The 14,424-nt window shown below is 32.7% G+C and overlaps 1 protein-coding gene across 1 annotated transcript; it reads right to left on the bottom strand.

The window, feature by feature from the left end:
* Nucleotides 1-2,080: 2,080 nt before the first annotated feature.
* Nucleotides 2,081-4,242, bottom strand: LOC108488651 (CASP-like protein ARALYDRAFT_485429). Its single transcript, XM_017792943.2, has 3 exons — nt 3,741-4,242; nt 2,546-2,678; nt 2,081-2,448 (listed from the first exon to the last, which is right to left on the bottom strand). Exons 1-3 carry the CDS (start codon nt 3,872-3,874, stop codon nt 2,344-2,346), a joined length of 372 nt encoding a protein of 123 aa, XP_017648432.1. The 5' UTR covers nt 3,875-4,242; the 3' UTR covers nt 2,081-2,343.
* Nucleotides 4,243-14,424: the final 10,182 nt, after the last annotated feature.

Genomic DNA, 14,424 nt, shown 5'->3' with positions numbered 1-14,424 from the left:
ACCTTTTATATGAAAAAGTCATTAAATAAACTAAATCACTAGGATAATTAATACATTCAATTTAATAATATTTCGGTATTTAATATTACTTGTTGCATCACTAGTAAATGAAATTACAACTTTGTCTCATCTTAATGTAGATTTTGCTTGCAGGGAATAGACCTCTAAAAGGATTAGGATTAATTTCCTACTAATATAAATGCAACATGCTTGCAGGGAATAGACCTCTAACAGGACTAGGATTAATTTCCTATTCATATAAACACAACACCTTGAATTACGAGTGGAAGAATAATATATCGAAATCATGGTGAGTTTAAAGTATTCATCAAGTTGCAAAGATGTGCGAAATCCTATCAAACTAAGTAGCGGATGCAGTCAAGAGAGGTATATGATGAGGCAAAAATACTTGAGAAGCTATCCAGTAGTGAGAAGGGAGGATAAAGATGAGAAAATAGGGAATGCGGTGAGAGAGTAAAGAAGAGACTGAAAGAGATGAAAAGCAAGAACGATGGTAGGGAGAATGAGAGGAAGGCATCGGGACCTGCGACTTCTTCCCACATTCAAGCCTCCGTGAGTTTGTTGGCTGAAGTTGATGTGTTTCTTCTTCCCACGTTTAGGCCTGCTTGAGATTGGCTAAAGTGGAAGAATCCTAAACCTACGTACTGCTATAAAGTTTAATTTCGTATAGTTTTTTCTAATTCCGTTTGTTTTTTAACTCCAACATTAGGTGACGGATTTGAATTTTTATCAAATATTTGAACAACTAATTACATCTCTCTAAAACTAATTAGAAATTCAATTCAATTTATTTATATTAAATATTTTTTGTTTTTATCTTAATGCCATTAAAATGAAAAAAAAAAAAAAACCTTTAGTCCAGCTTCTTGGCGTAATGCATATTAAAACAAAAAGGTTTGAACAAGGCTGTCCAGCATACAAAATTTCAAGAAGATCAAATCCAGATCTTAAATAATTTCTCTTCAATTACATCATTTAAAATTAAATAAGTTTTTTTTCTTGTGAAAGAGACTTCACTTTTATATCAGCTTGGCCAACCTTGAAAGAATTTATGAAACCTGTTTAGGCTTCAGATCATCTCTGAAGGTTCACAGTAACTTGTAAAATTCATTGTAGTTCATTGTACTTTACGATTTTATTTACAAATGGTGACTATTCTAAGTAGGCTTTCGGCTGCAATGCTACTTCTTCCAGGCTCCAATGCTTCTGTTGTTAATCTGTTATATTGGAGCATCTCCCCTAAAGCAGCAGCACTTCTTGCTTTTGTTAAATCTATATTAACAAGGGGTCATAGTGGCTAATGGTTTGGCTATTTTTTGTTTGTTCCAAGGCTTTCAGTGTCCAAAACTCACATTGGTCGTGACTAAATTAGAAACAAATTAGATTGGAGACAACACAAAAAGTTATCTCAAAACTTATTTCTCCATTTATAATCTGAGAACTTGTTTAACAAAGATCAAGTTCCAAGTGATAAGGCCCAACAAGCATCGGTTATTTGCCTATTGCTTGCTATCCCTTTCGGTATTTGGCCTTCGGCTTTTGATAAGTCACAGATTAGATAATGACCTAACCCCCACCATCAGTGGTTGGGTCACAGTAGATATTGACCCAAACCCCACCATCAGTGGTTGGGTTAAAGTGGTCATGCTGTTATTTGATTAATTCTTCCGTTTTCAAATAAATATAATGAGGGAAGATGATGTCTTTATTGTTTCTTGTTGGAGTATCCTTATTGTTCCATTGGATTAACTAACAAAAAAACAATAGGATTACACCTAATCAAAGGTATGGACATGGAGCATTATAAGACGCATCATCATTCATCAACAGTTAGTAATATTACTATGACCAGTAAAGAGGAAATCAAACTGTGAAAGCATGCTTGAATGATGACTTGAAGAGGCTTAAGTCTAAACTCATTCAAGCTGTCTTCTTCATCTTCTAATCTTTTTACTTTTTTACCTTTGAAACTCTTGACTCCAAAGTCTATTTGATCAACTATAACACACATTTAATACACATATCATATTCGTATTTAATATTATAAGACATTTAATCATTGACAAGGAAACTTCATTCCAATTCATTGAAATTCAATCTGGTCATTAATGTGTTTTTTTTTACTATACATAATAGTGTCTATGTACAATTCTTGATTTGAGCATCTTAGAAATTGTCAAGATTTGCTTACTGAGTTTCCTGTATGAAACTGGGTTTGGAAGTACAGATGCGCTACAAAGTAGGAAGGAGCCAAAGATTGAAGAGTGTTGAAGCAAAGGACAGGAACCAAGACAAGAAAGCCATAGCTGAGGAAAATTGATATCAACTACATAACTTCGACCAGCAATATGGCGTCCCAACATTCACCAAGAAACTGGTAACGCTAGCAGTTGAGCAGGCTGCGGCAAGTGAGAGAAATGACAAGGCCTGCAATCAGATAAAACACGAATTTTCCCGTCAAGCTGTGGAAAAAAATATAACATCATGGTGATGATAACAAAGCAAAGGAAACCTTGCTATATACCCAGTCTCCAACAATGACGATCAGCAGTACTCGTGGTTGTCGTGGTAAGCATTTGATAAACACGGAATATGCATCGATTAATGTCAATGACACACTCCACGGCGTTACCAAGGCCATCACCGTCACAAGGTAGCTGAAAAAAGTTGAAAGAAAAGAGGAAAGTAAGCAATCATCCCCAATATTTAGTCTTAGCAGTACCTTCAGGTACCATTCAACAGCGTAACACAAAAGCTTTACATTGTAGTTTCATCCTTACAATGAATCAAAGGGTACCATAGACCAGACAAGTTAAGAGATAATGGGAAGCTAATTGGTAAAATTCAGCTTTTACTAAGAACACCAAGGCTTTGTTTGAAGTTCCGAAGAACATATACGAGAACAGGGCATACTCCAGCATTGATCAATGGTAAAAAAGATACTATTATGAATCAAAACAATTGGTACTTGTATCTCATCTCATAAGCACACTGAAAACCTACCAAAACGAAAGGGTAATTGGATGTGAGAAGCTTGGAGTACATAAGTTACCGTACAAGTTAGTTATATTCTCATCTTAAAATTGATATATAAAGAGTTCTGAACATTTACAAAAGTTAAGACAGATGAGATGGATAATGCCGTACTATCTGGTTCGATGTTTATATGAACATGAGAAATCAAGGACCAAAAGTCAAGGAAAAAACATTAGAAGATACAATACAAGATCCATTAAGGTTTATGATAACTAGTTTTAGAATCAACTTAGAGAAATTTCAATTGAAATAGAAGAAATAACATACAGTTCACCCCTTTTTTAGAATCCTTACTGAAGTTTGATAGTTAAGCAAGTGAAAGCATTTGATAATTCCAAAGCCCAGAACCCAAAAGATCACATAAAAGAATTGCATACAGCTCATTTGACTGCAGATATCTTGCTTCCTCAATAAAAATGGAAAAGCAAAGAAATGTTTGATCAGTCCTCTCATAAAAATTTTAACTCCTAACATAGTACTAGATTCATCAAGATGATGATCATGAAAGTTTTCCCAGAGACTTCCACTTTAACACCAGAAATCAACTATCAAGTAACAATAAATTGAATTCTAACAAAATAACAGAAATAAGGGCATGGGTATTGACGATTAAACGGTAAAGAGAAAACCAAAATCAAAATTTGACCCAACAAAATAGAAGAAATGAAGCTTTTGGGAATCACCTGAAAGAAGTATAGTTATAGAATTCAACATCCAAACACATGAAAAGAAGTGAAGCAGAGGAGAAAATTGTTTGTCCCAAACGAAGAGCCAAGCTAGCGCTAGTTCCCAATGCCCCTGGCACTGGCTCCATCATCTTTCAAGTCAGCTTATCTCTCCGTTTCTTCATCTTTAAATTCCCAAACAAGAAAGAAGAAAACAGAGTTCCAAAGAAAGTGAAAGAAGTGGTCTCCGAAATTCCGAAAAATTATGCTTGCAAAAATGGTTCTACCTTTGGGTTTTGTTTCTATGATGAAGAACTTGGAAGAAAGAAAGAAGAAAAGGACGATAGTGTTTTTTTTTTTTTTTAAAATTAAATTCTGAAAATAGTAGTTATATTGTTTTAACATGGTTTCATTCATGTCATGTTCCTACTACTACTATTAGTTTTCTTCTTTTTGACGTAAAAATCAACTATTAAATGCGGTTTTTTTGGTACGAATAAGGCTTTTAGCACGTCAATACAAAGGTTGAACACTCTTCTTGCTTATAATACATATCTTTTTCCAAATTTTTTATTCCCATCTTTTATATGTAAAATTTAAATTAACTGCACATATTTATATTTTTAATATTGAATATATAATGATTTAATATTAAGAAAAAGATTAAATTGTAGTATACGACTAAAATAATTTAATGTGAGATGAATAATTTGAAGCATACAAAATGGAATACCGGCCCAGACAATGTGATTCATTCAAAAAGTTTGGGCTTTATTTTATTTTATTAATTAGTAATAATAAATAAAAATAAACTATAAAGTTGGTTGATGTGGAAATTCATGTTAGGACAACTAAAAAAGGATGAACTCAACCTGTTAATGTTAAAAATATTAAGAAAGAAAAAGGTGGTGCCAGTTTCCATGGATGTCTGCAACTTTTATCCTTTTTTAAGAAAAAAATTAATAAACAACAAATATTAGCATTTATTTTCCAGCTAAATAAATAACAACCTCAAACCGAGTTTTTCTCTCATAGCCGACAGCAGTATCCCACATTCAATCGGTTGCCGATCACTGGCTTTTATCTTTCAACCCGCCTTTAACTGTCTCTTTATCTCCATGTTGTTGCCATTTCACCCCCTTTCTCTTTTTTTCTTCCTTTCCTCTGCATCCTCGTATTTCCGTTACTCAAATTATTAACAATATTGTGTATTTTTTTAAAAAAAAAAAACTTATTCTATAAATTAATATTTAAACCATATCCACTTTTATTTTATTTATATTATTCTCTCTTTTTGTATATTTTTTATTATTTTCCTTTTATGATGTTTGGCAGTATCAACAATGTTTGAAATTGACCTTCTCGAAGTCAAAACATTAGAGATTAATTATGTTTGATAAGCTTTGGCCTGCAATGCAAGATCAGACCAGCATTGAAGATGAACTAGTGGAGCAACAACATTTTGTTTATTTTGTTCATTTGTAACTTAATTTAGTTCCTTTGTAATTTGTACTTCAATTATACATTAGGTAACTGTCAATTTTATTGTAACATATATACTTTTGTTGGATGAAATGAAAGGTGAGAAAAATTCATTTTCTTCCTCAACAATTTATTTTTGCTTCTATTTTGGTTGTTCTTCTTGTAAGTGTCAAGTCTTTGAAACTCAAGCTTCTTTCATACTTTATCCAGGTTTATTACTTTATTGATCTATTTTCAGATAGAGCTTTATACTTCATCCGAATTACTTGGTTTTGTTTTTCTTCCTGTGTGCAAAAAACTCAACAAATGGTATCAGAGCTTGTCATCTTTGAGGGCCTTGGTTGTGTTTTGTTTATGAGTGACTTGCGGTTGAAAGAAAATAAGCAGAAGTTATTTTTTATTGGTTTGTTTGGTTGCTGTGAGGATGAGTTTTTCACCACCACCATCACCTGTGCTTGCTGGAGAGAACTACCAAATCTAGGTAGTAAAGATGAAGACATATCTCCAAGCACACGATTTGTGGAATATTGTAGAGAATGATACTGAACCACCTCCATTGAGGGCTAATCCCACCATTGCACAGATAAGGCATCATAGTGAAGATTGTGCCAAGAAGCACAAAGGTATGGCTTGCCTGCAAAATGGAGTATCCGATGTGATTTTTACTAGGATAATGGCTTGTGACTGTAATGGCCTAAATTCAATGTTATCAGAACAATGATTTTGTAACCATAAATCTGATTTAAAGAGAAATTTATTTTAATATTTTGCATGAATATTGATATGATAGGAAAATCGTATGAAAATATCGATAGAAAAATTTTACAGATTTAGTGGTTAGTTAAAAAAAGAAATTATTGAAGAAATTAGGTAAAAACAAGGTATTCAGACCTCGATCTCATAAAACTAAGTCAAAAATTTTTTATAAATACTTATGAAATGTTAGTAATATGTTATTAAAATTTCGTTAGAAAATTTTTACTTTTGGGTAGTTAATTAAGTAAAAAGGACTAAATTGAAAAGGTTGTAAAAGTACTAAAAGGATTAAATAGCTCAATTGTTAAATGAGGAGGGACATAAATTGCAAATAAACCCAAAAGGAGATATTTTGGGCAGCATAAGCTGAGAAAAATCAGGAGAATTGGTGAAATAAGGGCAAAATGAGAAAATAACAAAATTTACTAAAATAAAAATGGGACCAAATTGGAATATCTAGAATTCTCTTCATATTTCTTCATTATCATCAGCCAAAAACGTCCTAAGGGTTTATTAAAGCTGGTATTTAATAATTTTTGCACCAAGTGAGTTAATCCTTGTCCTTTTCTTATAATTTTTGTATTTTTAAGACTTTTACAATTAGGTCTTACTATTAAACGCATTAGTTTTTTATTTCATGGATGAAATTGAAAGTCACCATGGTTGAGTGCTGTAAGTTTATGATAAAATAGCATGAAATTGAAGCTTTAATTTGTTTATGAGATGATTTTATTATGTAATTTCAATAGAAATTGATTTTTAGGACCTAATTGTGAAAATGTTTGAAATTAAAGTCTAGTGCTAAAATTCTGATTCCCAAAGGTTATAAAGTAGTTTAAAATGATAGAATTAAGTGTTAATTGAGAAAAATCAGCTCAATTGAGAGGCTAATTGAGTAGAGACAAAATTATTATTTATTAAAAGCTTAGGGGAAAAATGATAATAAACATCTTGCATTAAAACAGTTTTGGACAGTAGTAGACTAACTTTGAAAAATCACCATAAATTTTGGAAATCAAATTAGAATATGGAAATAAATTTTATTGAGTCTAGTTTCTCATAGAAGAAATGGTGTAAACAATGAAAATATAAATCATGAGATATAATAAATTTTGTGAGACAAGGTCAGAATGAATTCGGGTTCTCCTGTTCTGAATTTGGAAAATCATCAAAAATTGAAGAAAAAGAATTAGGGGTTAAAATTTACAGGTTAATAAGTCTATTTTCAATAGAAACAAACAGAAACATCATCCAATTTTGTACTAAGATATAATTAATTTTTAGTAATGAAAGGTTGAAGCTGTCAGATAGCAGAATAGGGGTAAGTTTGAAGATTTTGCTGTACTTATTGGCTGAACCCAAAATTCTGAAAATTTTATGGTAGAAAGATATTTGAGTCTAGTTTCAGAAACATTCAGTGGTTTTTAATTTGGAATTTTTTAGTTTGAGATATAAATTTAGTGACTACTACTCAAGTAGACAGCTTTGAATGAACTATAAATAATAGTGGAATTATAGAGAATGTTACATATGGACATGAAATGTATTAAATTGATGATTAAATTTATTTATTTAAATCCAGAAAATTCAAATAAAAAGCTAGATCGAGGAAACGAAAAAGTTCAGGATTAATAGATTTTCGTATACGAACAAGTATCAAGGTAAGTTCATGTAACTTGAATTACATTCTTAAATGCTTGAAATGTATGTTATTGATGTGAATATGATTTGAATGTTCATTGTATGAAAATTGATGAAACATTGATATATTTGATAAAAGGGGAAGAAATACAAGATTGAATGAAAGGAAAATTTGATGGATCTCTGAAAAGGAATTGACGGTAAAAAGGATCTAGCCCGGACGGGTGATCCTATCCTAATATAGTCCTCCCGAAGAATATGTGTAAAATGGATTTAGCTCAGACAGGTAATCCGAATTCGTAACACCTCTTATTCGTATTCGTCGCCGAAATAGGGTACGAGGCATTATCGGAGTTTACCGAATCAATTTTTTGTTATTACGAATTAGATACTACTCATTTACCAAAATATGTCATAAGATCCTTTAGATGGGCCTCCTAAGCCCAAAACATACTTCGGGACCAAATCGGAATTAAACCGAAACCATAGGGAATTTTTTGCAAAATCCAAAAGATTTTTTTTATAAGCTCAATATAAACTCTTTATAAATATCCAACCTTCCCTGCAATTTTAAAACCGAGACCATTCCAAACCAGCCAATCCATTTCAACCAATTTGATACCAAATCATACTGCTATTTTAATTATACCATTTAGTTTATTCATCACTCTTTACTTTAATACATATTCATTAAACAAGTCTTAGCATTTATATAATCATCAAACCATATACATGCCATATAAATTAAAAAGGAAATTTACAAAAGCTACCGGAGATAATCTGGATAGTGTGATCCTCAGTATTGATCCAATCCTCCGTATATTTTCACGTCAATCTACAAGAGACATTGAATATACTCAAGTAAGCTTATAGAAGCTTAGTAAGTTCATAGGCATAAAACATAAATCTTACCAAACATTCATACACTTATACAATATACACAATTACTAAGTTCACCTGTCAACCACAATTTCACATGATGAATTCATTTCATTGAGCTCAATTTCAAACATCAAATATCCAATCGTATTCTAGTATTTAGCTTCAACTATCACTTACCAACATTTTTCAAATTATAAAACGTCTTACGGATTTGAATACGTTGTTCACTCGTTGTCACATTTCACTTTTCCATATTTGGCACACTTTATCACTTTGCCATGTTTGGCACACTTTATCACTTTACCATAATTCAACTATGGACTTGCACTTGCACATTTTTCACTTGAACACTTTGTCACATTGCCATAGCTTAGCTACGGTCTTACACTTGAACGGCTGCACTTTGTAACACCCCTTACCCGAGACCGTCGCCGGAGTCGAGCACGAGGCATTACCAGACTTATCTTACTTGTTCGGGGCATAAAAAAATTTACTTTTAAAAAAATTTTAATTTGCTCACATTCATCTAATAAATCCCTAAAAAGTGCCCTCGAGACCCTAAAACGTGTAATTAGAATGGTTCGGGACCGAACCAGGAACATTAAAAATTTTCCGATTACTTATACTAATCAAAATAATTTATTTCACTATTCATAATAAAACTGTCCATCTACGTAATAGTCACTAAATTAATTATAACTCGAGTTACAAAACTCAAAATTTAAATACGTAAATTTTTCCTGAAACTAGACTCATATGCCTTCTTATCATAATTTTTCCAGAATTTTTGGTTTGGCCAATTAGTACAGTTTATTCAATAAATGTTCCCCTATTTTGCAGTTCAGCGGACCTGACCTCTCTTCACTAAAAATTTATGATCTCATTATACAGAAATCAGATAACATTTCTATTTGTTTCTAATGAAAATAGACTCACTAAGAAATCTAAAAATATAAACTTTAACTTATAATTATTTTTTTACAATTTCTAGTGATTTTCCAAAATTGGAATAGGGGATCACGAAGTCATTCTGACCCAGTCTTATAGAAATTTAAATATCTCAAAATATAGACTTCCTTTGCTTGCTCTATTTCTTTCCTATAAAAATAGACTCAATAAGATTTAATTTTATATCTCATTCACCATTTAATTCCATTTCTAAAATGTTTAGTGATTTTTCAAAACCACGCCACTGCTGCTATTTCCTAACTGTTCCATGGCCAACTCTTACTCTTTCATAGTTTCTCTGCATCAAACCTCATTTAGGCATACATAATACCAAAAGATGTCCTTAATTAGCTATATCATAAGCTAATCATTACCAAGTATTCACATGCCATTCTTTAATCATATCATAAGGACATACACACAAAATAGCCAAGTCCTTATACATGTCATAACTTAAAGTATTTCTAGTCACAAAATACCGAGATAACTTATTGATAGTGTGAGGCGATCTCCGACGTCCTTACGCTTTTTTGAGTTGGTTTTGTATTACTATAAATAAGAGAGAAAATAAAGGGAGTAAGCATAAATCTTAGTAAGTTTGCATGTAAATAAATAAGAACATTCTAAATGAATTATCAAGATAACCTGAACCTTTCGAACATGGACTTATCTTACCTTCCCTTTGGTACACTCTTTGAACTTTCAGTTGAACCATTTGGAATACTAAGGATACACGGGTACCTTTCCTTTTTAAACTTACCATTGCCATGTCTTGACATGGTCTTACGTGGTATCCTTGCCTTATGAACTCACCATTGCCATGCCTTGGCATGGTCTTACATGGGATCTTTGCCTTATAGTAATTTATCAATGCCATGTCTTGACATGCTCTTACATGATTTCCTTGCCTTGTAAAACTTACCAATTCCATGCCTTGGCATGGTCTTACTTGATATCCTTAAACCCTAATGTCATGACATTTGTATCCTACTCATTCCTAAGGTTCAACCGGAACTTTTAAGTATCATTTCTCTGTCAATTCTTACTTGAATCATCAAGGAATAAATTTAAAAAATAAATATATAGATGCTGAAAAATAACATCATTAATTATAAATAATAAAACATTGCATTTATTTACTGCAACTTACCTCGATACAAAATATGATCAAATATTTTGATTTAGTCCTCAACCTTTTTCTTTCCTCAATCTAACCTCGAATTTCATTCTTCTTGATCTATAATAGAAAATTTAACTTATTTAATATTTACATTTATCAAAATAGTCCTTAACTCTAACTTTAGAAAAATTACAATTTTACCCCTAAACTTTTGCATATTTACACTTTTGCCCCAAGGCTCGGAAATGAAACTTTATCCCTAATTCTTATGTTTTATGACATGCTGATCATTTATTTACCTACGGAAACATCAAATTCCCACTCTAACATGTACTTATGACCATTAGGTATTTTTACCGATTATGTCGTTTTGCTCGTTTTCGCTTAAAATCGCTTAGCTCAAGTCGTTTAACATAATTTCAAGCTTCATATTCTACCATAAAACATCAAAATAAACACATTTCACCTATGGTTATTTTTCCAAATATGAACCCTAGGTTAAATTATTACTAGAATAAGCTAAATCAAGTTATTGGGACTTCAAAAGCGTAAAGAACATTAAAAACGGGGCTTGGAATCACTTACTATGAAGGTTGAAAGCTTGAAAAAACCCTAGCTATGAAGAAACCTTGAAATTTCGGCCTAATGAAGAATATGGGCACATTTTTCCATCTTTTTCCCTTTTTTAATCTTTTAATTACCAAATGACTAAAATACCCTTCATTAAAACTTTAGTTATTTTTATCTATATATGTCCATTTTTGTCCATGAAAACCTAATGGTCTAATTACCATTTAAGGACCTCTACTTCAATTATACTCTTCAATTTAATCCTTTAGCATCTAAAACTCATATTTATCAACTTTTGCAATTAAGCCCTAGTAGGCAAATTAAGTATGCTATCTATAAAATTTTCCATCGATACTCTAATACATGCATCTAATCACTCGGTAAATTATAAAAATTAATCGGAATAAACTTTTCTATCTCAGATTCGCTGTTTCGCAACCACTGTTCCATTTAGGCCCTATTTTGGGATGTTACATTTCTCCCCCCTTTAGGGATTTTCGTCCTCGAAAATCTTACCTGTGAAAAGATTTGGATACTGTTTTCGCATAACCTCTTCAGGGCATAACCTCTTCAGGCTCCCATGTAGCCTCGTCTACCCCATGTCTATTCCATAATACTTTCACAAGTGCAATACTTTTGTTCCTTAGTTGCTTGACATCTCGAGCTAAAATCTTTACTGGTTCTTCACCATAAGTCATATCTTGCTAAATCTCAACCTCTGTCTGTGAAATCACATGTGAAGGATCAGAACGGTAACGACATAACATGGACACATGAAACACATCATGAATCTTCTCTAACTCTGGCGGTAAAGCTAACCGATATGCTAATGGTCCAACTTTTTCAATCACCTCAAACGATCCATTAAAATGTGGACTTAGTTTGCCTTTCTTGCCAAATCTAAAGACTTTCTTCCACGGGGATACTTTCAAGAACACTTTGTCACCAACTTGATACTCAATCTCTTTTCTTTTCAAGTCTGCATAAGACTTCTCTCTATCTGAAGCTGCTTTCAAGCAATCTCTGATAACTTTCACTTTCTCTTTAGTTTCTTTAACTAAATCAACCTCGTAAATCTGATTTTATTTAAGCTCTGTCCAATACAAAGGTGTATGACATTTATGTCCATACAAAGCTTCATAAGGTGACATTTTCAAACTCGACTTGTAACTATTATTATAAGAAAACTCTATTGACGGCAAATATTTCTCCCAACTACCTTGAAATTCTAAGACACAACATCTGAGCATATCCTCAAGTATTTGAATAACTCTCTCTGACTGATCATTGGTCTGAGGATGGAAGGCTGTACTAAAACTCAACTTTTTTCCCAAAGCTTCCTGTAACTTCTTCTAAAACTGCGAAATGAATCTCAGGTCTCTATCTGAAATAATCAATAACCGTACTCCATGTAATCTGACTATATCTGAAATGTATAACTCAACCAACTTGTCAAGTGAATAATCCATACGAATTAGAATAAAATGAGTCGACTTCATTAGCTTATCAATCACAACCCATAATGCATCTTTCTTTCTCGGTGTTAAAGGTAATCCTGTCACAAAATGCATGGCAAGTCGGTCTCATTTCCACTCAAGAACTAACACAGGCTGCAATAAACCTGAAGGTACCTGATGTTCGACTTTTACCTGCTGATAGATCAAGCATCTGGAAATAAAATTTGAAATATCTCTCTTCATTCCTACCCACCAATAAATTTTCTTCAAATTATTATACAACTTTGTTCTACCTGGATGAATAGACAAAGAACTGCTATGTGCTTTCTCTAAAATCTTTTGAATAAGCTCATCATTCTTTGGTACACATATCCGATTTCTGAACATTAAACAACCATCAGAACTGATCTGAAAATCTGACTCTATACCCGACTCACACTGAGCTCTTTTGGCTTGCAACTCACTGTCATCTTTCTAAACTTCACAAATTTCTTCAAAAAACATTGGCTTAGCTCTTAATTCGGCTAAGATAGAACCATCATTCGATAAGGTTAAACTAGTGTTCAAAGCTCTTAATGCAAATAAAGAATTTCTACTCAAAGCACCAGCAACTACGTTTGCCTTACACAGGTGATAATCGATCACTAGTTCATAATCTTTAATCAACTCTAGCCATCTTCTTTTCCTCAAGTTCAAATCTTTCTGAGTCATCAAGTATTTCAAACTTTTATGATCAGTAAATATACGGTACTTCCCACCATACAAGTGATGTCTCCAGATTTTCAGCGCAAATACAATGGCAGCTAGTTCTAAACCATGTATCGGATAATTTTTCTCATGTGGCTTTAGCTGTCTAGAGGCATAAGCAATCACCTTTCCTTCCTGCATAATTACACAGCCTAGTCCATTCAATGATGCATCACTGAAAATCACTAACTCTTTACCCAGTTCTGGTTGTACTAAGACAGGAGCTTCAGTCAACAATGCCTTTAACTTGTCAAAACTCTGCTGACACCTTTACTTGACATCTTTCTGTAGTAATTTTGTCAATGGAGTAGCCATCATGGAAAATCCCTCTATAAATCATCTATAATAGCCGGCGAGACCAAGAAAACTTCTGACCTCTAATACATTCCTGGGAGGCTTCCAATCAACAATGGATGAAATCTTGCTCAAATCAACTCGAATACCTTCACTTGAGAATATATGTCCAAGAAAACCAATTTCCCGTAACCAGAACTCACTTTTGCTAAACTTGGCATAAAGCTGATTATCTCTCAAAGTCTGTAAAATTGTTCTCAAATGCTCTGAATGCTCAGTCTTATCATGAGAATAAATCAAGATATCATCAATGAACACAACTACAAATTTATCCAAGTAAGGTTTGAAAATTTGATTCATTAAGTCCATGAAAATGGCAGGAGCATTAGTCAAGCCAAATGGCATCACAAGGAACTCATAATGGCCATACCTAGTCCGAAAAGCAGTCTTCGGAACATCTGACTCTTTAAATCGCAACTAATAATATCTGGATCTCAAATCTATCTTGGAGAACATAGTAGCTCCCTTCAATTAATCAAACAAATAGTCAATTCTAGGCAGTGGATACTTGGTCTTAATAGTCACCTTGTTAAACTACCGATAATCTATATACAATCTCATCGAACCATCTTTCTTTTTCACAAAGAGCACTGGTGCACCCCATGGTGAACAACTAGGTCTTGTAAAGCCTTTCTCTGTTAGTTCCTACAACTGAACTTTTAATTCTCTCAATTCCATTGGATCCATTCTATAATGAGCAATAGAAATGGGTGTTGTACCCGGAACCAATTCAATACCAAACTCA

The sequence above is a fragment of the Gossypium arboreum genome, chromosome 10 (assembly GCF_025698485.1).
Source record: "Gossypium arboreum isolate Shixiya-1 chromosome 10, ASM2569848v2, whole genome shotgun sequence".
Taxonomy (NCBI): Eukaryota; Viridiplantae; Streptophyta; class Magnoliopsida; order Malvales; family Malvaceae; genus Gossypium; species Gossypium arboreum.
Note: the sequence above shows the minus strand (reverse complement) of the source record. Positions and strands in the feature narration are given on the sequence as shown.